This window comes from Mus pahari, chromosome 2 (genome assembly GCF_900095145.1).
Source record: "Mus pahari chromosome 2, PAHARI_EIJ_v1.1, whole genome shotgun sequence".
Classification (NCBI taxonomy): domain Eukaryota; kingdom Metazoa; phylum Chordata; class Mammalia; order Rodentia; family Muridae; genus Mus; species Mus pahari.
In genome coordinates, this window is record NC_034591.1 from 56,655,486 (window position 1) to 56,682,219 (window position 26,734).

General features: G+C 45.8%; 1 protein-coding gene across 2 annotated transcripts in view; it reads right to left on the reverse strand.

The window, feature by feature from the left end:
• Positions 1-8,687: 8,687 nt before the first annotated feature.
• The window catches only part of Creb3l2 (cAMP responsive element binding protein 3 like 2), a 109,435-nt gene continuing 91,388 nt past the window's right edge, over positions 8,688-26,734 (reverse strand). The window contains exons 9-12 of one of the 2 annotated variants that reach the window (XM_021190251.2): positions 13,854-13,953; positions 13,410-13,536; positions 11,937-12,156; positions 8,688-10,061 (exon numbers count right to left, since the gene is read on the reverse strand). In XM_021190251.2, the coding sequence (XP_021045910.1) occupies positions 9,986-10,061; positions 11,937-12,156; positions 13,410-13,536; positions 13,854-13,953 (523 nt within the window). In that variant the 3' untranslated portion in view covers positions 8,688-9,985. Of the gene's footprint in view, positions 10,062-11,927; positions 12,157-13,409; positions 13,537-13,853; positions 13,954-26,734 lie in introns of both variants that reach the window. The other variant, XM_029535693.1, reaches the window with a different exon arrangement.

Below are 26,734 nucleotides of genomic sequence, written 5' to 3' on the forward strand. Positions count from 1 at the left end.
CTTCTCTTGGGGCCAAAACTCTGTTTGAGCATTGCCAAGTGATCCAGCAACAGCTGCGCCCGTTGGGGGACAACACCAACTTGTGCCATCTGCGCAGTCCCTCCGAAGGTGAGGGACCGTGTGCAATGAGCTTCCCACGTGACAGCATAGACAGGAAGTGACTCAGGTAACCTACCTTCCATCCTTTTCTCTGCCCATAAAGGTGGGCACCTTTGGGAAGGTCCCAAATCCTGGGTGGAAATTCAGTTCTGAATTATTTAAACAAAGGAGTGTGGGAGAATCATCTTCCAAGCAGGTTCGCTTCCTTAATATATACGATTCCATTGGGGGCCCATGGGCAGCTAGTTTCTCCCCTGCCCGGGTGAGACTTGGGTGGATGGAAATTGTTTCAAGGAGAAGCCATATCGGTTGACTCAGGAGTCTGCGCATATGGCTATGTATATAGCCTACACACATGACCAGCAGATGCCGAAAGACCTGTTAGGAAGGCACTTGTTTCTATGCAACTCGAATCACTCACATTATCTTCTTTATTTTACTTTCACGACAGAATCAGGGCCTTATGTATCCCAGCCTGGCCTTGAATTCACTGTGGAGCCAAGGTGGATCTGAGTTTCTGATTCTGCTGTTTGTACACACCCACCTCAAGCACTAGAATTTTTACCACCAGGTCGAGTTTTCAGATTTTTAAAATGTAACTTTTAAGATCCATAAAGGGGGCTGGAGAAATGACTCAGCAGTTAAGAGTACTGACTGTTCTTCCAGAGGTCCTGAGTTCAATTCCCAGCAACCACATGGTGGCTCACGACCATCTGTGATGGGATCCAATGCTCTCTTCTGGTGTGTCTGAAGACAGTCACAGTGAACGCACATACATAAAATAAATAAATAATCTTAAAAAAAAAACAAACAGGATTATTTTTAAAATTCCATAAAAGTTTTTATCTCTGGATAGAGAAAAATAGTCTACAGACTGCAACTCCGTTTAAGTGTCATGAAAAGACTGTGTAGACATCTTCATCCTTCACAACCTAGTTGCCTTTCTGCTCAGACCCCTTCATTTCTTCTCACCCAAGGTAAAACCATCTCTCACACCCTCTTTGTCCACTACCAATCCAGTCTCTTTTCCTTTGTTTTTATTCTCCACAGCAAATCAACTGTCATGTAGCCAAGAGGCCATGCATTTAGATGACAGACAAACAAGGAAAGTAACAGACAGGAACGAGGCAGCCGGGAGTGTGCCAACCTCCTAAAAACTGCAGCATTCTGCTTCGTTAACGAGACGTGGAACTTTGTACACATCAGGCCAGTACTCCACCAACTGAGCTATGCCCCAGTCTGTACTCCTTTAGTTTTACAAATAAGTCTACAAGTTCCTAGGCCCAGAATGGTGTCCTTCAAACCCATATATCTAGAGGCAGTGAATAGCCAGGATGCAATCCCCAGATTTGTTATATGGCTGTAATTCTTTAAACCCGTTTACTCAAACGTAAAAGGGGGTTAATTATGCATGAAGCATCTGTAGGAATCAAATAATATCACTACAATAAATATACACATATACACCACACCACACACACATCACAACCACACACATGCACTATACAGATACTCACGCATACACCACATACATACATACATACATACATGCATACATACCACTCACACTCACAGAAACACCACAAACACCACACCCACACCATACACACACCACTCATACACACCACATACACATACCACACAAATAACACACACATACCACACATACAGAACACATACAAATACCACACACACACACACACACACACACACACACCATTCATGCATACCACAGAAAACCACATACACATACCACATACAAACCACACATACAGACAACACACACTGCATACACATATATACACCACACACACTGCATACACACATATACACCACACACACACATACACATCACAGACACACACACACCACATAATACACACACACACACACACACACACACACCTCTGTTACATGACAAGCATTCAATAAGTACCTCCTTTTCCTTCAAGCCACAGAGGTAACAATGTAACCAGTGTAAGAAGTCCCAGACATCAGAGTCCTGAATCCCCCCTAATACTTCCTTCCTCTCACCAGATGCCTGTGCCTCCCACTGTCTATCATACCAGCTTCAGAAGGGTCTGGCCTGGTTTACTCTGGAACCTAACCCTGGACTACAGATTGAAACAACAGCCAGAGTGAAATGAGATCACAAAACTCTGAATGTCAGCCGTCTCAGTCACAGAGGGCCACTGTGTGAACCCTGTGGGTCTGGAGCCAGCCTCTAACTTACTATAGCAATGCCCAAGGAATGTGTTCTAATAAGCTATAAAAATGACAGTAGCTGGTGAAAAGCAAAGATAGCTAGTAATCAATGGTTCCAAGATGAGGCCCCAAGGGGGGGGGGGGACACATGGGAACAAGCAGAGGAAACTAAGGCTAAAATGTGGGCAAAGCCTCTACTGTGGTTTATAGAACACCCAGGGTGAGCACACTTAGGGCTGGCTACTTCAAAGAGTTTCCAAAAGGTCTGGGGTATAGGGCTGTCTTTAGTTGCTAGTACCTGGCCCTGTGTATGGGCCAGAGAGATAGTGTTTGGAGTGTCAGAACCTTGTGGGTGTCCATAAAAGGAGGGAGTTGGGGTGTTGGCGAGTTTGTCTATGAAAGGTTTGCACACAGGGTAGGGAATTGGTAAGGGATGGCTGAAGCTGCACCCCCAGATCCAGCAAGATCCTAGGTGTCAAGGCATCAGATATACAGCAAAAGGAGAGGCCTGTTTAGGACATAATGTTCAATTGTGTTATTTGTAGAGCTATATAATGTTCATTATATAAGACAGAGAGACAGACAGACAGACAGATTTTCAGTGTCCATTCATCTGTTGATCTACATCTAAGTTGGTGCCAGTTCCTTGCTATAGTAAATCCTGTGTCAGGTAAACACGTACACGCCTGCATCTCTGTGGCAAGACAACGCAATAACAAGCGATGAAGAGAAGATGCCAAATGGGCAAAAGGATGCATGAGTCCTCACAGGATACAGAGCCAATTGTTTTTTCCAGTTTCAACTCTATCACGGCTTTCTGTTTTGTGTGGTGGATAACCATATAAAAGTATAATTGAGTCAGTGCAGGTACAAAGAGACGCTGCGCAGAGTCAGGATTTGACCTGTGAAGTTCATGGAGTTACATACAGAGTGTAGGACCGGGCAAGTGTTTGAGTGACTGTGATATTTTTTGTAAATTCAATATAATAAAGTGATTTTAAAGAATGATTCTCATATTAAAACATACTCTATATTGTCTGAAAAAAAAAAAAAAGGCAAGGAAATGACAAAATGGCATGCAGATCAGAGTGCTTTGTAACAGGACAGTGTGAGGGAACGGCCTCCTGTAGGAACAGAGGAGGGCCAGCAGCTCAGAGCGAAAGGATAGGTTTACTGCATGCCCGAGCAGGAAGCAGGCATGATGCTAAGAGATGGGAAATAAACTTTCTTTTTTCTCCAAGTAAGCATAGTCCATGGCCTTAGGGGCTGTGGTAATCAACTTTCATTGTCAAGAATGAGGGGGGTTTAGAATCTCTTTGGAAACACATCTAGGTTTATCTGTGGGTTTTTCCAAAAGGTTTACCTAAGTTTTTTTTTTTTTGGGGGGGGGGACACCTTAAATGTGAGCATCACAGTTTCATGGGCTTGGGTTCCTCCATGGGATGAATAAAAGAAATGAGATTCTGAGATGGGCTCCAGTGTTCACCCCTTACCTGACTACACATGCAACGTGACCAGCTGCCTTGCCTCAGTTCTCCACTGTGTTGGACGTACCCTCAAACTGGGAGCTCAGATAGACCCTCCCTTCCCTACACTGCTTTTGTGGGGCACTCCTGGGGTTCAGCAAAGCTCTGCTCTCTCTAAGTGGAGAAAAATGACTGGATCGAGAGAGTGCAGGGCGAGGAAGCTCACTCTGGTTGAGTGCACTGACCTTTATCTGCCATGTCATAGGCCTTTCCACAGCACGAGCCACGAGGCCTCCTCCTCAGTTGCTCCTCTGAGCAAGGCCCGTTCCTTTCTGGCTCAAATCCAAAGCGTCAGCCTCAAGTCTCCAGACTAGAGAAAAGCAAAATCAAACCCATAGATTCTGGGAATGTAGTTAGGGAATAGCTGTAGGAGACAATGAACATAGCAGCCAGGCCTCACAGATCTCAGGAGAAAACTGACTCTCAGCCATTGGCTGAAAAAACGATTGCATTTTTCAATATTATATTCCTCCAGTGGAGACTCAAATTTACCACCACAGAACGTAAAAATCATTGGCCTGAGCCTACTTTTGCAGTTTGGTTGGGTAATTAGGAAAAAAAAAATGTCTACACACACACATACATACACCACACATCACACACACACACACACACACACACACACACACATCATACATACACACCACACACCCAACACCATACACATACCCCACACACATACATCCTCCCCCACACACATCACACACACACATACACACCACATATCACATACACACACATCATACACACACACCACATATCACACGCACACATACCCCACACACCCTACACCATACACATACTCCACATGAATACACCCTCCCACACACATACCATAATCACACATACCACATATCTCACACACACAAACACACACACACACACTACACACACACACACTCACTCACACAAAGGCAAATGCCTTTGAAACCAGGTTATCAGGATTTAAAGTCTGGGCAACATTTGACTAAGAAAAATATTTATTTGCAAGAAATGGAAATACAAATGCATTACAATTTCATTTTTCCCCAAACTAAGTACAAGTATACTACAAAGCTTTATTTTATTTTTTATTTTCTATTTTTTGGTATTCAATTAGCTATGATGAAGAATAAGAAGCCATAAGACAGTGCAACAGATCAGTTCACAGACTTGCAATGCACTTGGATTTAAACAACGCTGACTTATCTAGAATCTTTCAAAACAGCAAAATCACTTGCCAGCCTAGGCAAAGAGAGTTCACTGATGCCTGCGGCCCCTCCTGGGCTCTGCTCTGCACTGTGTAGGGAGGGTCACCCACAGGGTGCACGAGTGTTGGCGTTCCCACAGACTCAGCATGGGCTTCACCTGTGCAGCCACGAGTATACAACCTGCTGTTGAGCAAAAGACAGAAACAGAAATGCAGCCTGAACCTGGGCTCCCTTCACCCAGGCACAAGGCCTGTGAGCTGTGCTCGCAGAGGACAGGATGAGACAGACATTTCAGAAAGAAGCAAAGAACTGAATGCTGCACAGTCAGGCCACTGCAGTGGGTAGATCTGTTTCTGCCCAGAGAGGCAGAGACAGCCCGTCTGTTCTCAGATAGGACTCCGGAAACTACCATACCTTCTGTGGCCTTTACTTCTGACAATAAGTCACCCTTGCTTTGCATTTGAATCAGGTTCAAAGGCTCAAAGCTGACTTACACAACACTCAACATCTTAGAAAAATAGGGAAGATTTCCTTCCTTTTAGAAACCAAGAGAAAGTGCGGCAGTCCTGAATTGCACGCTGTAACAGACAGCAGTTACTGTTTTTCTCCTCGTGCAGAGAGCTGACCTCTTGGCCCAGAGGCACAGAATATTAATTTTCAAATGGGCTAGTGCCTTTGCATCCAGAAAAATGCCCTGTGGTAAGGATTTAGAATACCTTTAATCCTGCCTGGCCACATTTTTTTATGTGATTGCACCTCTATCTACAAAATGGGATTTTCCTAATGGATATAACCCCATTTCTTTTCCCCTGATGGGCAAATCTAATAGTGGCTCACTTTGAGGGAACCATCTCCATGCCTACGGAGAAAGCCCCCACCCCCAATTACAACCTAACACTAGAGAGTAATATATGACACCTTCCAGGGGCAGGGGATTCCTGCATCCTGGATTCAGATACAAGGCACATCAAAGGCATGTGTAAATACCTGGGAGAGAGAGAGAGAGAGAGAGAGAGAGAGAGAGAGAGAGAGAGAGAGAGAGAGAGAGGTGGGGGAGGGAAGAGACCTAGCATTAGTTCTTGAGTCCTCTGGCTACTAAAACTGGTTTTCCAAGTCCCTCATATTCTCCAAGATTTCCTAGGTCTCAGGAAACCTGTTCTTCCTTAGTAAAACTGCAAATGTCTAAGGAGTGAATGAATGAATGAATGAATGAATGAACCAGAATTTGTGTCTGGCTCTCTTCACTCTCTCTTGTGACTGCCTTTGTGGGGTGGAAGCAGAATTTATCCTGCAGGTTCCGCTCTCTTGCCTCTGTAGCAAGTGCTCTAATGAAGTGGTTCTTGCTAAGACCCCCACCGTTAATGGCTCCACAGGTCCTGCCAGGCTGCAAGTGGGAGTGCTAAGCTCTAGTCCAGGTTTCTCAAACACTTGGCTCAGCGGAAACAAATTAGCAACTAAAAGCTTTTTCTCCCATTTCCGCCCCTCCGTGTTGGCAAGGATCAGGCAGATGTCCACTCCTCAGGTGGGGGCAAGATGTCTCCATTTCTCCACACCTCACAAGGCTCAGAGGCACTTCTAATTCTGTTCTTTTTCTGGGTCGGAGCACATGGGATGTGAGGGGATGTGTTTCAAAGAATTTTAACAAGACCTGTGGTTAAAAATGATGGACACGGATTCTGTACCAGCAAGAAGAGAACACATATCCGATATTCCTGTTGTTTGTGGGCAACAGTTGCAGGGCTTTGGGGGGCATCCATGAGGAGATGGTGCTTAAGAAGGGGTATTAACCTGGTGTGCATAGTTTGTAAACAATGCGGCCCCCAAATCTGTTTTCCCAAGGCAAGGAATCATTTCTATGAACCGAATGGTTATCTAATTTTGCCTGCACTGATGTTAGATCCCACCCCCACCTTCTGCCAGGAAAGAGCAACTGAGTTCAGCTGTCAAGATTTTTATAGAACACTCTCTTTGCCTGAGCTACACTGCAGAGTCCTGACACTTCAGAGGTTCTTCCTCAATGCTGGCGATGGTGATGACGCCTCCATTTACAGGACCCTGTGAAAGGGGGGTGGATGTGGGGGGAGGGGCGACTGGGTTCCTCAGGTCTCATATTGGGAAAAGAGGCCTTGTTCTCTACATCTTTGCAAGACATCTCCATCACTAAAGTGATTTTAAAGAGAGTGGTGGGGGTGCTGACCTGTTTACAAGGTAGAAAATATAACCAGCAGAATTTGTTCTGGCTTCTCTCTCTCTAAGCCTAGCAGTCTTTTTCAAAACTTTTCAAAATTTCAGTCCAAGATGTTGGGTCGACCACTATTTAAAACCTTCAGACATAACCGTAAGGGATTGACTGTTTGCAGGACAGCTCAGTCAGTGGGAAAAAAACAATAGCCTAGCCTAAAAATTCTGAACAAAAAGTGTGCTCACATCCACTGACTGTTCACAATCCATCTTGTCTCATGCATCTCTGCTGGGTCCCTTGACTCTACTGAGCATCCCAGAGGCATCACTGGCTTGGTCCCCTTCCCTGGCAAGCCAGTAAAGGGCAGAGGGTTTTCTCATAGAGTGGCAGTGTTGGTTGCAGAAAGCTCCTTTAAAGGGCTGTTTGAGTTCTCTGGCTTATGTCCCATGTCTCTTGTTACAGATTCTATTCTGGACGGCTAATTTCCCAGAGACAAAAGGCCCTGCTGTCTGGAGACAGTGACACCCAAAAGAGTAGGTAGAGAGGAAAATAAAGTCCTCTGAGAACTAAGGATGTGACTGGACACTTCCTTCTTCCTCCTCCTGCATGAATGGGGTCTCGACCTCAGCTCTCCAGGGACATCAAGAGACCAAGGTTCAGCTCAGCCAATGCACACATCAGTCTAAATCCCCATTTCAGCTCTCTATGGCCAACCCTTCCTCTCTCATCATGCAAGCACTGCCTAACCCAGGATGTTTCCTGCTGAGGCTCTTTCAGGCGTTTCCTAAGTTTATGATGTATAAATACCTAACACTGTAAAGAGCAGAATGGTCCAGGCCCAGGAAGATCAAGGGAAGAGAGAAGACAGACAGAGAGAGAGAGAGAGAGAGAGAGAGAGAGAGAGGCAGGTCATTAGCCACCCTCTTTGTGTAATAGTCCAGGCTATACACTATCTTGTAAGGGAGGGTGGCAGCCCCTTAAACAGGAAGGCTGCCAAGATCACAGTGGCCCTGAGGCAGGTTTCACCTACTATAAGGTGAGCTTGGCCATCTGCCAGCTGGGAACCCACCATGGGAGGGAGGGAGGAGTTGGGGAAAGGAACATTCCCTAGATGCCCTGAGCAGACCAAGTGAGGAGCTACTCATGGGGCATGACAGCAAACACTAATGACACCAAATCCTATGTGTGACATAGAAGGCAGGGTCATAATCCCCTTTATACAGGCTCTAATGATCTCAAAGATGGAGAGAGAGAGAGAGAGAGAGAGAGAGAGAGAGAGAGAGAGAGAGAGAGAGAGACCAAAACTACAGGCCTTTTAGCTGCTGCTAAAAATAAAATACAAAGTGTAAGCACATTTCTTACATAAAATATTTTACAAGCTGGGGTTGGGGGGTGGGGAAACACTTTAAACGAATCTTCTATCTTATACAATAAAAGAGCAATTTCCATTTCTTATTTGTATGAAAGAGGAAAGGATTTTTTTTAAAACTACGATTTTTACTTTTTAATCATTAAAAAAAAAAAAACCAACAACAACAAAAAAGAGTTTAGGGTTTAGTTATGTTTCTTTGGATGAGCTGCAAAGTATCCTAACCTGACTGTAAAAGGTACCACTGTGGATGCACAAGAATGACCAACTCCAGCCCCGATGAGTGAAAGCAGGTGGATGGAGGGCAGGAGAGAAGGAGGAAAGCGAGGGAGCAGGGAAGCAGGTAGGCAGGACAAGCCAGCAAGGTTGTCTGCAATGCTCATTGTCCTGGACAGGGCTTTCCTTCTGGGTGGCAGGACCAGAGCAAGGAAACCGTGGAGCCCAGAGCCTGCGTCAGAAGACAGGATCCACCATTCCCATGTATCAGCCATCAGGGGACACATGCATGCCTAAGGGGATTCCTCAGCAGCGATGATTTTAGAGGTCCCCAATTTTAAAGAAGAAAAGGGGGAAACAAGGCATCAACTACAAAGACTGGGGTCCCAGATTCTGGGGACTCTCCTGTTCCAAAGGCCAACCCAAGACTTTGCTGGTTGGAAGGGGAAATCTTTTCACTATGGTCAGCTGGGAGCTTGAGCAAGCTAATAAATACTATTTACAAATGGGGAAGGGAGGCCAGGGAGACAGAGCTACTGTCCTGCGGGGATGCAGGCTATGTATGGGTGGGCGGGTGGGGTCCTACAAGCAACACAGTGGGCAGGAGAGCCTGGGAGAGAAGAGCCTGATGCCTTCAGGAATTGCACTTGCGGCCTGAAAAGATGGTGGGAGCCTCCCTGTCTGCCTGTGCAGGCATCCAATCAGGACTCCGGGGTGCAGGGTGGAGATAAGACCGGAATGATGCTTTGGTCCTCACAGTGCGGGGTCACACTGGAGTCCTAGTGAGCAAGGGAACTCAGGGGTCAGTGCTTTGCCCACTCCCTGGCATGTCTGTGGCATGTGTGTGGCTAGAGTCTGGGGTCTCAACTGAACACGAGTCTTGTCTTCTTCAGAGGAGTCACTCCTCCCGGGGAAGAATCAGGCAGTGTCTTCTTGGCACTATTGGTGGAAACAAGCCTGCTCGTTCCACCCCCTACCTCAGCCCTAAAATAATTTCCAATGGCAGTAAGAGAAAGGGATGGAGAGGTGCTAGCTCCCTTGTGTGGAGAGCCATGGGGACACACGAGCAGGATCCCCTGGGCTGGCCTCCCGTCTCAAGCCGTAACACTAGTCCATCTCCTCCTAGAGATCCAGTGGTGAAGGGGGAACGTAAAGGATGCTCAGATGGAGTTAGGAGAAGAGGAGGGTGGAGATCTCCTCAGAAGGTGGCGTTCACTCTCCTCTCCAGTTCTACGACCTTGAGTGTTTCATTCCCTTCCAGTTTGCTGCCGACCCTGTGAAGGCATCCAATGGACAGAACAAGTATTAGTTGCCAGCTTTTGCTCAAATTCTCAGATGCCGTAGCATGAGTCCGTTGTAGCCCTGTGGGCTGACCCTGGCAGAGTCTTTTAAACGCTCACTGGTAAGTCTTTGCTCCCTGGATCTCCCGCTAGTCACCTGCTCCCCCCCACGTTCGCACGGGCTCAGAGGAGACCCATGGTAGTTTGATGCTGACTTGTTTTGCATTGCTTTCAATGGCTGTGCCTTGTATATTAATGACCTCAGTGCTTTAAGTTACAGGGAGGAGAAAAAAAAAGGTTAAGGGCTGACATCTGCTCTGGAATTAAGAATCCAGACAATGTTTTTTTGTTTGTTTGTTTTTTATGAATCAACTTAAAATAACACAGGATACATACTATAAAATAATCACAAGATCAACTTGTATATCAGCTCATTAAGTCTCCCAGCACTATGATGGGAGTTGGGAGAGCTTTATTACTTAAGGAGACACGGCAGTAAACAGAGGGACCAGACGGGGTTTCCAAACCCTGAGCTGGGAGAACAGACTGTGCCGTGAGCCACGCCATCTAGCAGCTTGGTCTCCTAGGGCTTCCGGTACTGGCTCCGGATTCTTTCCAGAATGGGAATAAAGTTAAGGCTACTCATGGTGGGATACTTACAAGATTTGTTTTGAAGGCACATACAGGCACGATTAGTACCAGTGTTAAATATGTGCTTGCCATGTCCACATATAAAAAAGTACATATGATCATGAACTGTGTTGCAAAGAGTTGGGAGAGAAGTAAAATGGCGTCTTCATTGCTTACCCCGGAGCGGCCCCATTTCGGAGCCACCTAGGAGCACCGATTGGCTGACTCACCAGCGTCACCATACACTACCCAGAGGGAGCACGTGTGCTTCCTGTGCTGATCGGCACCCCCCAAGTACCCCCTACAACAGCAGTACCCTAAGACTGCATCAGCCATTGTCTCACAAAGGACCACTCCCCTCCCCATCGGCTATCGGAGAGGAACAACTTAGTGCAGAATTAGAGCTAAATATGAATGATTTTCAATGTGGAAAAAAAATGTAGTGTTTCACCAGTGCTGCCCCTCGATATAAACATACAAACGTATACAGGTTGAGCATCCCTAATCCTCAGACTTAAACTCTGAGCTGCTCTAAGAACTAAAACTTTGTCACCTAACATTGATAAATCGCATGTTCAGAGGTGGGTCTCATTATTTATGTGCAAATATTCTAACACCTGGAAAATATTCCAACACCTCTGGCCCCAAGCCTTTCACATAGAGGGCATCTCATCTGCAGTTACAGCTAACTCTTGTGCACTAACATACAAATCATCATTTATACTGATACCTAGCATAGCACTATTTTACTCTCTAGTTAGAAGGAAACTATAGAATTGGATTGAAGGTGCATTTGCAGAACAAGTTCTTTATGTCACCAGGTGTTTTTTTGCAGTCAGGATCTCAGATAGCCCAGGCTAACCATGAACTCAGTATGAAGCTGAGGCTGGCCTTGAATTCCTGGTTTTCCTGCCTCCTCTTGCCAAGTGCTAGGATTAAAGGTATGTGCTACCACATATGACCAGTTTGTGCCTATGAGAGAAAAATGGTCATACTGACTGAGGGGACTCACATCTCCTCCTGCTCTTTGGGACCATCACTACCAGCCCTGGGCTGATGATATGGAGACTAGATTAGCTCATCCTAGACCTTTTTCTTGCTAACAGCCATCCACAGATCCTTCCCTGGGCCGTTGCTTAAGGTGGGTCCCGTGAGGGCCTCTGGGAGAGTGTCTGCCCTCCTGCCGGGGCAGATCCATACTCCATCATCAACCACTAGGTCTGTACCTACAGGACTCACAGGTGCTGCTGAAGCTCCAACAGTACTGACTTCTCCAAGCTGGTCTCATTAGAGATAATAAAATGGGGAAGATCCACTTCTGGCAGGGACTCAAGCCCGGACGATGCCCTGAGCAGAGAGGGGCCTCTGTCCCAGCCCCCCAGCTCCCCTGCTGAGGCTGGGCTGGACGACTCTTCCAGGGGAGAGTGTTCCTCATAGATTAGCAGGTTCCTGGATCTCACTGAAGAAAGAACAGAGCAACAGATATTAGCAAAACACCACAGGGCCCAGATATGCCCTTTACTCCAAATGCCCGAGGACAGTGGCAGATGACAGTCAACACACTCTCGTCTCCCGGGATGGAGTGCCAGCTAGCTTTGGCTTTCTGCAATGGCTTCAGGTTTCAGAGCTTATGCATCAAAAATTATACCAATGCTACAGGCTGGAAGGACATAAAAGCAAATAACACTGAGCCCACATCCACCCTCACTGTCTTTAAGTAAAACTCCTCTCACGCCTACCCATATCTGACCCTGGGGCGGGGGGGGGGGGGGGGGGTGGTGGAACTCAAGGAAAGTTGGGGTCAAATACTTGGAGCTGTTAAAACCCAGCTGAAAGAGGAGGCATCCCTGGCAAGCAGGTCTCAGAATCTGCTGAGACAGCACAAAGCCAATCCAACAAGTCAGAGGGAGACAACCTCCGTTGCATTATGGGAGAGTCACCTAGATGACTCTGCAGCCATTTTTTCCTGAATATAGAAACTGTGCTCTTCCTCACTTACAAAATTTAAAGCTATTTCCCTAGGGGTAGAAGGTTCCCAAGAATCTACTGAAATTATCTGAAAGGAATGTCATTTTATCACCTGTCTAGCCTGGATAGGCCTAATGGCTGAAGTCCACAGACATTTTGAGAACGGTGAAATTATCCCTTTCTCAAATCCAGTGCCTCCTAACTTGGTGTGTGTTGTTTGCTAATAGAGCTGTGCCACTCAGTGTATAGTCCCTCCTTGTTCCCCTCTGTTTTCTAAACACTCAAAAGATTATCATTGGTGAAGGTGAGAACTGTCTGGTGAACATCTCTGAACATCTGAAGTCTTGAGCACAAGACAGACAAGTTCTTCAATTTTGTTGCAAACTCTTACTGCAACACCATATAATTCCACGTAGAGACTCTGAGATATCAGAGCAAGCTAAATGTCCTCCTCGCTCTCTGGTCTTCCAAGATCCACATCGCCCTGCCTCCACCCCAAATCAGAACCCCAAAGCCGGTGTCAGAGCTTATCAGAGAAGGAATCTGGGGGGTGGGGACAGTAGGAACTTGTGACAACTCTTTGTGGAACTCTTGAGAATTCCTGGTGCCACCCAGGGAGTCCAGTGGCCACTCCCAGAACACCCCACCTGCAAACAGAGATGCTCCACTCTTACACAGGTTGGCATCCCTTGCAGAGAGCTCGGAAAGCCAACTGCAGGCAAACGAAACAAGGTGGTGACTTACCCACGGAGGCTGTGTATGGCTCCGACAGAGGATGCTGGCTGGGCAGAGCCATCTTGGTGGCAGAAGGATAAGGCCCGTAGCCTTGAAAGAAGCTGCCAAATGCCACAGCAAAGCAAAGCACAACGACCTAGAGGTAAGAAGAGAACACTGTAGAGCCCAGGCTGTGGGTGGCAGTTATAGAGCCCAGGCTGTGGGTGGCAGACCTTTGGGAACAAGCCAGCTGGGAGCACGGGACAAGAAAGAACACCAGTCTGTCAGGGGTCAGGTCATACCCTGAGTCATGTCCTTGAAATGACGAGACAAGCGGAAGCCTTGGAACAGGATGTGGAACAGGATGTATAGTCTCTCTTGCTTCATTCACTGTTAGCATTTTCAAGGTAGGGGAGTCTGGAAATGGGGGGGGGGGGAGCGGATTGCCAGAGGAAGTCCCTTTGGGAGACTCACCATGAGGCAGGTGCCAGTCTGTGTGCCAGCTAACTTGCAGGTTCGAGAGACCTTCCCCATCACCAAAGCCTGAAGCTTCTGAAGTTGCTGAAGGAGAGTCCTGCCAAGGTGATAAACGGAAGTCAGGAGGGGGTACGTGAGACCGAGATGCTCTGAACGACTCTCCTGCAGAAGTCATGGTGGCTTCACACCTGTGACTGAGCAGGGTCTGGAAGCGTGGTTTCCTTAAAGGGAAGAGGACTATGCCTGGGCGGGTGTCCCTTTCGGACTGCCTCTCCTGGTGGCACCACTGCAGAACCCCCTGGAGCTTCAGACCTTGACAACAGCTCTGCAGCCTGTAGCTGTTCTGGGCAAGAGAGGAGCCCCCAAATAAACCCTGACAGGCAGAAACTGCTCTGTCAGCTAATGAGCAAAGAAAAAGGACACTCTGGTTGGATGACTAGCAAATAACATTTCTGTGTCCCCTCTCTCCAAGTTCCTATGTTCAGACTGAAGCTGCAATATAATGATAATAGGCAGGGAGTGTGGGGTGAGTAGCCTTGAGAATGGAGTTTTAATAACAGGATGAGTACCCACATAAGGGGCGAGAAGTACAGTTCACTTCCACTACATGGGAACACTGCTAGGAGCTGCCTTCTTTCTTTGTACCAGAAGGCAGCCTTTACCAGACACCAAATCTGCCAGCACTTGATCTTGGCTGCCTCTGCCCCCAGAACAGTAAGAAATGAATTTCTGTTGTTTCCAAGCCAGTCCTTTTATGGTATTGTGTTACAGGCAGTCTGAACTGACTAGGGCAGTGGTAATTACAAGGAGGCTCATTTCACCAAGAGATGAGAGACACTGATCTATAAAAACAAAAACAAGAGAAGGAGAAGAACAACGGCCAGCTGGAGAACAATTGCAGGAGGGGCCGGAGTTGGTGGCTTGACTGGAAATGGCCAGTCCATCAGTCCATCAGTGAGCCGTTTTACACAGAGCACTCTGTAGAGGAAGGGAGGGAGAAGAGAAGAGGGAGAGAGGGAAAGGGGGATGGCATTCCCCAGTTAGGACAACTGTGAATGTTCAGAGATGAGGATAGCAGTATATGCTCTGTGTAATATCAGGATGTTGTCTGGGAATATCTCTGCAAATCCTAAACCAAGAATGGCAAGACAAAGCAAGGGTCTGGCAGCACATTCTCCAGGGTTAGAGTGTCTCCCGGGATTCAGTGTGAGCCTGGCGACCCCTGCCTCCTTCTCATCAGTTCTGCTCAAGGCTGGCGTCCACGACAAAATGGAAAGGGTTTATGAGAACATACAGTCTTAGTATCAACGATTTTCAGAAAAACGTGTACCATGATGGAATGTTTGAAAGCCAGGCAAGAATAATTCTGGGATTTCCTCTCATCTTGCTTTCATCACAGCCTATCCGCTACATGTCTTTCCAATGATGAAAACACATGCAAGCTTTTCTGAGGTTTGTAATTCTGTCCTGGCCAGTATCAAAGACAAGAATTCTCTTAGTTTAAGCAAGGGCAGGCTGGCTTTGAGATGGTTTTCTTTTCTGCAGTATCAGTGGAGGTAGACTTGTTGAAAGAATTTGAACAGCCCTCAGCACACACTTTCTAAACTCAACAAAACCTCCCTGTGGTCCTATCTATTCTATGTTTTTGCCATGTGAAATAATCTTAGGATAGCAAGATGATATTTACTATGGAAGGCTATTGTACTCAATCATACTTTTCATTTTGGTTATATAAAAGCATGACCAGATGGGGTTAGACATGACCTGTGTTTATTTATCAAAGTAGGATTTGCTTTAAAAGCACACTGTATGTTGCTCAAGGTGAAGGAATGCTGATAGCACACTTATTTTAAATTCCACTTTGAAAGTTCATAACCAAGAGTCCCTGTGCTGCAGAGCTTTCTTCTGTCATTGAATTTACTCTCTCTCCTACCTAAGCTTCCTCAGAATGCCTCTGCACTACCCGCCAACACAAACCCCACCGCAGCACCAACTACTGCGTGAGTTACTGCCTGGCCATAGCATGTGAGGGATAGACTGTCATCTGTAATGCCAACCCCGAGTTCCTCTCGAGGTTCTCCCTCAAGTCCTGGGACACATATACAAGCAAGCCCACAGGCAGGACCACTCCTTCCAAGGCATTGATCCTAACGTCTGGGTTGCCTGCTGAACTACGGCAGGGATCTCACTGCTTCCAGCGTTGGCTGACACTGTCACTGGGTGCTCCAGCTCTGCCTTGAGCATTCTTGTGCCAGGATACAAGCTCAGCTGTGATCTACACAGGGGTGGCCACCTTCTCTCTACCCAGTTTTCAGCTAGAAGGACCCTTCCCAAGCTGTACGAATGCTATCTACTTTGCTTCAACATCCTCTGGTGTTTTGGAAGCAAACCCATCCTGGGTATTATTATTATTTTTTTGCCCGTTTATCATCAAACATTCCACACTTCCTCTCTGCCCACCCATGGTCCTTGCCCAGCTTCCACATTTTTGTGAACTGCTGAGAAAACAGATTCCCCGGGACAACAGAAATACTCCCTGCTTCCAATTTCTAGGTGAGACTCCTGGGATTTGCATCCGCTTTCCTAAGACAAATATTCTCCCAGGTATCCCCACTGAAAGGGGACCTTTAGCAAGGAAGATATCTCTAATGCGCCTTGGTGGAATGAGTGCCTCAAGTTCCAAGCCAGACCTCCACCACAACTCTCCCAGTTACAGATGCCCAATGCTCTAAGGTTGGGGGAATTGTTGAAGCCTGGCTGGAGGAAGCCAGAAGGGCTAAGCTCACCGACTTGGCATCCTTGAGCTTATTCTTTACAGACTCAAAGATGATCATACACGGAGTCAGCTGAAGTGACACTGGTCATTTAATGGGTCCTGATTTCTAACAGCTCACAAACAGTCCTTTAAGATGAGCAAACACTGTAGTTCCCCATGCATGCTTTCAGTTTGGAATTCTGGCAGAAGGCAACAGATTGGTGACATGCAGTTTGCTGCTGCTTTTTCTGCTGGAGTTGGTGACGGAGGAATGAAATGATGGTGTGCAGGTGTGTGTGTGTGTGTGTGTGTGTGTGTGTGTACGTGCATGTGCGTGTGAACAAGCAATACTCCAGAAACCCCACCAGTCTGCAGCCCTGAAGCATCCTGAGAGGGAAAAGCAGACTGACTCATTCACCTCAAGCATTTGCATAGGTTCCTGTGACCCAACGTTTCCCACCCCGAGAAAATGAACAGTGCGTGAGTGTGAACAGTGAGCAACTGGCTGTGCAGCAGTGAGGAGCACTTGCCTCAGAGACCACACCCCCTGGGCCATGGTGCCAACCCAACACACCCAACTCTACAGTGTGCATACCTGCCAATATGTACAACACAGTCCGTATTCAACAGTGTAATAAAGTCACAGGAAAACACTTGTAAATTAACAACCAGTCACATTAATGTGATATTGACAACAGCCCCATGGAATGATATGTGCACTGTTAGATACAAAATGTCATTATTACAAATAACCACAGAAGGGAGAACTGTACCAGGACCCAGGTGAAAATCAAGGGCCATGGTAACAGCCAACCCAATAGCAGTGAGGTTTGTACCAGCTAATGTTCAGTAAAAATGCACAAATATATGCATAGGGATACATGTGTGTATGTGTGTATCCATGCATATGATAGTGTGCTTATGTGTACTTATGTGTACATGCATGTGTATATACATGTATGATGTGTGTATATGTGTATATGGATACATGTTGGTACACTTGTATATTTGTGTGCATGTGTACTTGTGTGTACATGTGTACCTGTTTGTATATGTGTACACACGAACGTGTGTACCAATGTGCACACATATGGGTATATGTGCATGTGTGTCTGTGTAGATACATGTGTGTATGTATCTATATGTATATACATGTGTATATATATATATATGTGTGTGTGCATATGTGTTCCTATGTATATGGGTATGTATATATACATTTATGCATGTGCATTTTGTACCTATGTGTATACGTATACATGTGTGTGCCTGTGTGAATATGTGCACATATGTATATATGTATGTATCTGTATATATCAGCATATGTATGTATCTGTGTATACCTGTGTACATGTGTATATATGTGTATATGTATATACATGTGTATCTGCATATCGGTATGTATGAGTGTTAGTGTACATATGTGCATATGTGTCTTTGTGTATATATATATGTGTGTGTGTGTGTGTGTGTGTGTGTGTATGCATGTGTGTGATGAAAGTAAAAAGGGGACCATGAGAGGGAAGAGAGTGCAATGAATACAGGTGACTAGAAAGCAGAAGAGGGACAGAGAGGACTGGTTGAAGCGAACAAATGAGAAACAAGTACAGTGAGTTATGTATGGAAATGCCGCCATGGAACCCATTACTTTTTATGCTAACTTTAAAACACTCATAAACAATGAAGGAAAATAAACCCCTTGTGGAACGTCTATAGGTGTATTGAAAACAATGCAAATGATAGGCTCAGATGAGCCCTGCACAACGTGAGGTGTCAGGAAGTCAAATCCAGGATTTATTTAGTTAAATGGAAAAGTTGAGACCTGTTCCTCTCTCAGATGCCAAGTAGATGGATTGCTTTAGTGATGCTTAGTGGGTGCATGAATGGCAGGATGAGAAGACTGGCTGTGACTACAGAGGAGACCGAGTTCAGACCTCACCATGAGAACTCTGCCTCTAACCAAGTTCCTTAAGTTGTGTGCTTCAGCGGCTAAGCAAAGATCGCTTCCTTAACCACATCAGCTAACAGGACCGTGGAGGAATCACTCTGCCTGGGGAAATCTGGTTTGCTAGAGCAAACGCATCTCTGAAAGGCGCCACTGTTTCTCCAGTGGCTGGCGGATGAGGAGAGCATCTTTCTCAGGAAGGCCTGAGAATGGATACATTATTTTGAGTTGATGCGGGACATTCTGTGATGCCACCGGACAGCTGTCACCAAGTGCAGCACTAAAAACTTGGCTGACAAGAGTCAGGCAACCAGCCTGCAGGACTTGATGTAAGGAAAGCTATCAAGGAAAAAGAAATACTAGAGCTACAAAAACATCTATTAAAAAGTCCAGTGGCGCCTCCAAAACTCTATACTCCCTGCCCATTGCTATTGTATTTTGAATCTTGTGAGCAAGGCCAATTATGGCTTAATGAATTCTTGGACTTCTGGGATCAAGGTCTTAATTTAGAGGGAGAAACATTCTTAACATACATTTTTATCTGGGCCAAAAGATTTTTCAAAACTTGTTAAACTGGAGTGTCCAGCTTGATTGAAAATGTGTATTCTTATCCTAAGGTGAAGTGTAAAGATAAATTTAGTGGCTTATCTTCATATATATCCTGTCAAAAGAGCAGTCAAGGGGAGCTACAGCCTGGGCCCAAATAAAACATCACCCTGTATCCCACACAGCACATAGAAAACAAACAAACAAAAACCTGGGAAGAGCATTTAAAAGCTTTAAGAGTATAAGACACTATCTTGCAGGAACTGAAAAATACATCAATGGCTTAGTGTGTTATCTTTAAATTTCACTTAATTTTGTTTTCTTCCATATCTTTCATTTCCAAGATAGAAAGGGAGCAATATTAAGTGAAAAAGATATACAGCTAATATAGGTAAGTCTTTGAATAGTCAAGAAATTCATTTCCTATTGGAATCAGAAATCAGAAAAAAAGAATGCACCAATAGATCCCAGTTATGGGGTAGGAGATTCACCCCATACCCTGCCTGGTACACACATAGATCTCATAGTGTACCTTACTAGAAAATGAATTCAATGGGTCATGGAACACATGCACACATGTGAGTGAGTGTGTGTGTGTGTGTGTGTGTGTGTGTGTGTGTGTGTGTGATTCTTGAATCTAGACAGTTATATGGGCAGGTACAGCATGCATGTGACCTGCCAGGAGCTCAGAATGGGTTAACTAATTAGCAGCTAAAGATGGCACCCAACATGGAGCAAGAACTTAAAAATTATTTAGAGATTTTTCAGATAAAATACACACACCATGATGTTAGATTAAGATTTGGGGAGACTTGGCTTCATAAAAGGCTATAAAATTTGCCCAAGTCACATGGAGATTTCTTCCGATGGTTCAAACAATACAAAGAGCTTGAACTCAGAGACACTGGGAGCCCCTGGTGAACAAAGAGTCTAGCTGCTCAGATAAAGACAGACAGACAGACAGACAGACAGACAATAGAAGCTGCCTGCCTCCCACAAACAGATAAATAAAATTTGATTTTCATTGTTTTTAAGGATTGAAGGGAGTATAATGGTAGATAGTAGAGGACTTTATCTAATTGACAAATATGATGGACTAAATGCTATTTGTATATCATATTTCTTAATCAGATAAAGTACTTTATCTGATTAAGAAATATGATGGACTAAATGCTATTTGTATATCATATTTCTTAATCAGATAAAGTACTTTATCTGATTAAGAAATATGATGGACTAAATGCTAATTGTATATCATACTTTATAATTTACATAATTGATATGGTTATGCTCAATTTATGTCTGAGAGAAAAGTTTTTCTTTTTTTAATTTGGACAGAAACTTGGGTAAGATGTTGGGAATTGGTCCTAATGCTTTGTCTTAATTCAGCCCCCCAAATCAGGAATCTGTGTGTCCAAAAGCTGAAGTGTGCCCCCAGTTGGTTTCTGATTGACCAATAAGGAGCTAACAGCCAATGGCTGGGCAAGATGAAAGAGGTAGGACTTCTAGGCTTCCCGGGGGAAGAAAGGAGAAGGGGGGGAGGGTCTACCATGAGGAGGATCAGTAAGGGCCATGCCAGGCAGGAACAGGAGGGAGAGATGGCAGAAATGTAGTATAAATGGAAACCAACCCTACGGGGGGGAGGAGATGCCCAAAAGGTAAGAAGGCAACAAAGATAAAATGTAGATTTGGAGGGTGTTAATTCAGGTAAACCAGAGGAGTGTTTGCTAGCTGCAGGAAGCTTTAGAGGTGCCCAGCCATTGAGCTAATAAAGACCTATCAAAATTAACAGGCATATGTGTGTACCTTTCATTCTGAAATCCAGAGAGCTCCTTGTGGGCACGGAGACTCTTAACTAATTCCCACAACAGTAGATAATATAAAACATGAAGAGATTTCACAAAGAGACAAAGTCTCAGGGTACCTTAACTAGTGAGTGCGCGTGCGCGCGCGCGCGCGCACACACACACACACACACACACACGCACGCACGCACGCATGCACACACGCGCGCACACACACATTCTCTCTCTATACCAATGGTTCAGGGCCTCAGTGGAACAGATAAGCACCCAAGTCCCTTTAGAGCAAAACTCACCTGCAGTCATCCGAGTGTTGCCCTCCCTACACCGCTTCTGTCCAGTCATGCAGAGCTAGTGTCTGACAAGGTCTGAGACCCAGAAAAGGAGTCCAAAGGCCAAAGCATCTCTCCCATTGAGTGGGAGATGGCAGGATGCAACATTAACAATTAGAAACTCCATCAAGGTCTTTCATAAGGAACATAAACTATCTCGATATCTTACACACTAAAGTTTGACAACTACAGCTAATGCTCTTAAACTTTAATGCCCACTGCTTATATTTTTTGCCTTTTGAAAACCAATTGTGAGGCTCTGGCCTAAAGAAAGAAGGCAATGTGGTAGTGGCGGTGGCGATACTACTGTTTCCTTTTCTGTCTCAGTGAATTATTTTTATTTTATGTGAACGGATATTTTGTCTCTATTTATGTCTGCATTTCACATATGTGCTGTCCCTGTGAAGGCCAGTAAAGGACATTGGATCGCCTGAATCTAGAGTTACAGATAGTTGTGAGCCATCATGTGGGTGCTGGGAATCGAACCTATGTCTTCTAGAAGAGCAGCCAGTGCTAGAGTCAGCTCTCTAGCTTTCTTTCTGAGGGATTTCTATATTATAAGACATTTGTTTTACAAGTACCAGAGAGCATTTCTGAATTACAATACTACTTACAGCCCTAGGAACACACAAAAGAGAATTTTAGAATATTTACCAGGTCTATGAGATTTCTAAATTCACCACTAAGGAACATTAAAATGCATGTCTGATCTCTCTGGGGGCTCTATGGTAGAGCTCTTTGAAGTTTGCAATATTTCCATATGAAAAGAAAACACACTGCACACAACAGAGGGTGTAGATACTGGAGAAATGAAAAGTGAATTAAACCAAGATGAAAGTCTAGAGAAATGCAACTTGGGTAATTTCTCTCTTCTCAGTGGTTCCTTTATATATGGCTGAAGGTGGGCTCAGCCAGTACGTGGTCCAAGAGAGATGAGAAGGACTTAGATACAAAAAAACACAAAAGAGTGTAGGGAGGAATATCAAAGAGAGGGCAAATTAACACAGCTTTGTAGCCTCAACAGATACCCGAAGAGGAGAGTCAGGACCCAGGCAAACCCCTGAAGATTTAACTGAAAAGACCTGTGGTGGAAATTCTGTTTTGTTTTGTTTTGTTTTGTTTTAAAAAAAAAAAAAAAAACAGGGTTTCTCTGTGTATCCCTGGCTGTCCTGGAACTCACTCTGTAGACCACGCTGTCCTTGAACTCAGAGATCCACCTGCCTCTGGGTTAAAGACTTGTGCTACCACCATTTGGCTTACGTTAGGGACTCTTGTACAGGGTTTGAAGACCAAGAGACGAAGACTTAGAGGAGCCACTAAAGGAAAGGTTAAAGAGTAAAATTGGGTGATTCTTGCTGCTAATCAAATACTTATCCCCAACTCCCATAGCCTGAGGGAAGGGTCCGGAACATCCCATAAGTCCGAAGGCTTCTTCCTTGAACTACTCTCAACTGGGCCAGCTCTGTGTATGAAGCATAGTCAATGCCTGCCCAACCCTGTCCAGAAGGCACTGTCAATGTCTGCCCCCGTGGTTTTCTCTATACTGTGTGACTTTGGAATTCTTGAACTCCCAGATTGTCACCCCAACATCCTGAACCTGGACCCAGGCTGAGCCTGCTTCCCTTCTCTTCCCACCCTGGACTCTATCCCACAGCACAGCACAGCACGGGGAAAGAACAGTACTCTCCAGTATCCTGAAGAGACATCAGACGGATAAGTCAGCCTTCAGTGCCAACTCGACTAGAGTCACTTAGGAAACACCCCTAGGGGTGCCGAGAAGTCTTCCCAGAGAGGTTTAACTGAAGTGAGTCGGTGGTGCCAGTTTGTGAGCTGCAGTCCAAGGCTGAGGGAAAGAGGGAGACGCAGAAGAGAGCAGAGAGACCTGCCTCCCCCTCCCACTGCATCTTCTTCTTCCTGTTCCACTGCATTGTCTCAGACCATGAGCCAAAATAAAACCCCCTTTCTCAAAATGCTTTCCTCAGATATTTTGTTATAGCCAAGGAAAGCAACTCCTTCAGGAAGGGAACAGGTGCTGTTCTCAGGCCATGCCGGGACTCGAAGGCCTAGCTACCCTTTCACATGGACTGGTTGTCAGGCTGGTTATGAAGCAAGCAACCTAACATTGGACATAATCTCTACCTCTGGGCAGAAAAGCAGGCTTATTGCTAAACAACTTGCTAGAGAAGGAAGGGACGCTCAAGCCCCATGTCCTCCTTAGCCCTAGGCACTGGGAGGGCAATGCCCCCCCCTGGAACTTTTCTGGAATATGATAGCAAAAAGAATTAATACAGATGTGTCTGTCAGTGCTGGGTGGAACAAAGTCCTCTGTCTTGGACTTGGGAACCTCAGATCTTCTATAGGAAGGTCAAATGAAACATCAGGCCTAACTCCATGAAGGAGCACCCTCAACCTCTCTCCCCCTCCCTCTCCCCCTCCCTACCCATCCCCTATACCTGCCTCAGCTCCAATCACACACACACACACACACACACACACACACACACACACACACACACACACAGAGAGAGAGAGAGAGAGAGAGAGAGAGAGAGAGAGAGAGAGAGAGAGAGACCTCAGGGGTCCACCAATCCCCTAGTTTACCCATCAGAGAGCGGACTTGGGGTAGAAAGCCACACAGACCCTGGAAATGGGTTAAGTATCTGGACAGAGAATTCCAAGATCCTGGGGACCAGCACAGAGTGAGAGCTCTGGGGAGCTCGCATCCTTATGGTCTTGCTGACTATTCAGCCCATAGAGAAGGTGTGGCTAGAGAAGGGAGAAGCCGAGGAGGTATAAGGTGGACGAGAGGGCAGAGCAGCAGCAGGGAGGGGCAGGTAGAGGTCACGATGAATATCAAGTGGCTGAATTCCAGTCCCCTTTCTACTTTCAATTATTTTTATGACTTTAACCTCACCGGACCTCATATTGATTAGCAGGAGAACAACAAGATCTCTAAGATGCACTTTAAGACCAAGTTCCTAAGAGTCTAAAAAAGTCAGAGCAGGAGAGAGAGACTGCACCCCACAGCCTTTTAGAGGCAGAACAAAACAAGTGGTAAATGTTACAAACACCTTCCTGGAACAGACAGGGCGGTAGACGTGCATCATGTAGGCGGAGTGGCCACGGGGATGAAGAACTGGGTGTCTCAGGAGTGAGACAAGGGCGGGCCTTCCCGAGAAGCGTCCTGAGAGCTTGCTTCCCGAGTGGTCAGTGATAGCCCAGAGCAACAGAGGAGTCTGCAGCAGCAGTGTAGGAGTGAATACACTTGCTGATTGCGCTTAGGAGGAAGGGTCCCCTGGGACGCCATCTCACTTCCATCTTCCTTGATGGCATGCAATTAGTGGATTATCATAGTGATCTTAGTCATGAGGTGCATTCCTACCAAGTGTCTGTCAGCTCTGGAGTGAGAGGGAACAGGGCTCTCTGCCCCGCCTGGCTGGCCCCATCCAGTGTCATGAGGTCAGAAGCAGGGAATCCTTTCCTCTAGAAACCAGTAACATGCCAGGAGTCTCTTGCTGAATTTAGTGCAAACGAGCCCAGACTGGAACTCCTCATCTTGGTATCTTGGCCAGGAGAGGCGTGGCTCTCCTCTAGTGATGAGTGCACACACACTGTGTCACATTATCTTCAATGAGGTCCCTCTACATCTCGCACCCACGTCTTGCAATCCGGGTCCCCATCCACATCTGTCATCTGTTTTGACTTCTGTCCAGCTGCCTCCAAAGGACAACGGTCGGAGAAGCATCAACAGTAACACAAACACAGCTGTGTGTCCCTTGGTCTAGGCCTGTGCTCAGTTCAAACACCATGTGATGTGACCATTGCCCAGACGTTTCCCCTGCCACCTGCTTCTCTGCAGCTGGTGCTGGGGAACGGGGTTAATAATGTTTACGCCATAGTGGTTTGGTTTACTGCGGTCTTCTGACCTAGGGGGGCCCTTGCAAGAAACAGGAAAAGGTAGGCAGAAGAGAAGAGATGGGAAGGCAGCCCTACCTCCCCCAGACCATGCTTTAGTAAGAACAGATCATTTACACATTTGCCTCTTAAACCATACTATGAAATATAGGTCCGGGCTATGATGACCAGGAGAGCTCTGGGTAAAATTATCTGTGGGAAGATTATAAGGAGCCAGGGACCAGCTATCACCATCAACAAAGGTCGTCCACCAGAAGTCAAGTTTGAACTAGAAGTGAGACAGAACACACAGAGGCTCAGAAGGGAACCCATGCAGGCTCTTGGCAATCAAGAGGCTCACAAACTCGGGACAACCAGCGTGGCTCCCTGTTTTAGAAGTGAAAGAAGCTACTTAGAGACATAAAAAAAAAAAAAATAGTGTGCCATTGTTTACATACAGAATGATTTATACAAAGTTTCAACTCAGAAACAAGAAGGCTAACCTGGTTCACAGGGCTGGGGAGCTGGGGAAGCAAGGAGATGTTCGTTTGGGGATTGGAGATAAAAAGGTTCTGTGAGCTGACACTCAGTGTATAGCAGGTCACTGCAATTAGCAACAGGGCAGTAAGACTTCTGCTAACTTTTATGTTGACCTAAAGCATTTGCACGATAGAAAAAGAGAGGTAACCACATGTGGTGGGGTGTGATTTACTCAACTATGGTGACCACTGCACACCATACACATAGATTAAACAAGGACACTCAGAAATGCACAGCTTTGTCTGTCAGTCACACCCAGGTAAAGTGAAAGACATAACACAAGAAGCAGAACCCTTTCTCTGCTTTGGCCAATAGACTAATCCTGACTATACTCACTGACAGCCGCTGTCAGGGAAGGGCCAAAGACCAGCGATCCGAGGGAGTTATAAAACCGTTTCACAGGAGGATTCAGTAAACATATTTATGGAGAACAAATCCAGTGTATGTTGTTCAATGAAACGTTTTTAATTAAGAAATATGCATAATACAAACACACATATATGAAGGCTCCCAGAAAGTAATAATAGATCCAAATCAAAGAATTTTGAGGTATACTTATGTATTCTTTATATGTTGAGTGCTTGTGTGTGTGTGTGTGTGTGTGTGTGTGTGTGTGTGTGTGCCAGAGGTGTCATACAGAAGACACCAATCTTGCTTTTTAAGACAAGTTCTCACTGGCCTAAACTTGTCTAGGCTGACTGGTCAGTGAGCCCAGGGACCCATCTGTCTCCGGCTTCCCACCAGTGGGATTATAGACATATATCACCGCATGGTTCGAGCCCAAGGCAAAGGGCTTACTATGCAAGCATGAAGCGTGTGGAGAGCTGGTGCTCCTTTTAAAAGACAGTTGTGGCCATATGCTCTACGTAGCTCAGCACTGGAGTTGGGAGTGATGGGGAATGGGGACAAGCAGACCCTGGAGGCTCCCTGAACAGCCAGTCTACAGAAATGTCAAGTCTACAGGGTCGACTCAATAGGAGTCGGTGCTGTTTCAAAAAAATGGGGAGAAGAGCAGACAAGACACGGATTTCAATTGCTGGGGTCCATTCCTTCCCCAGCCACAT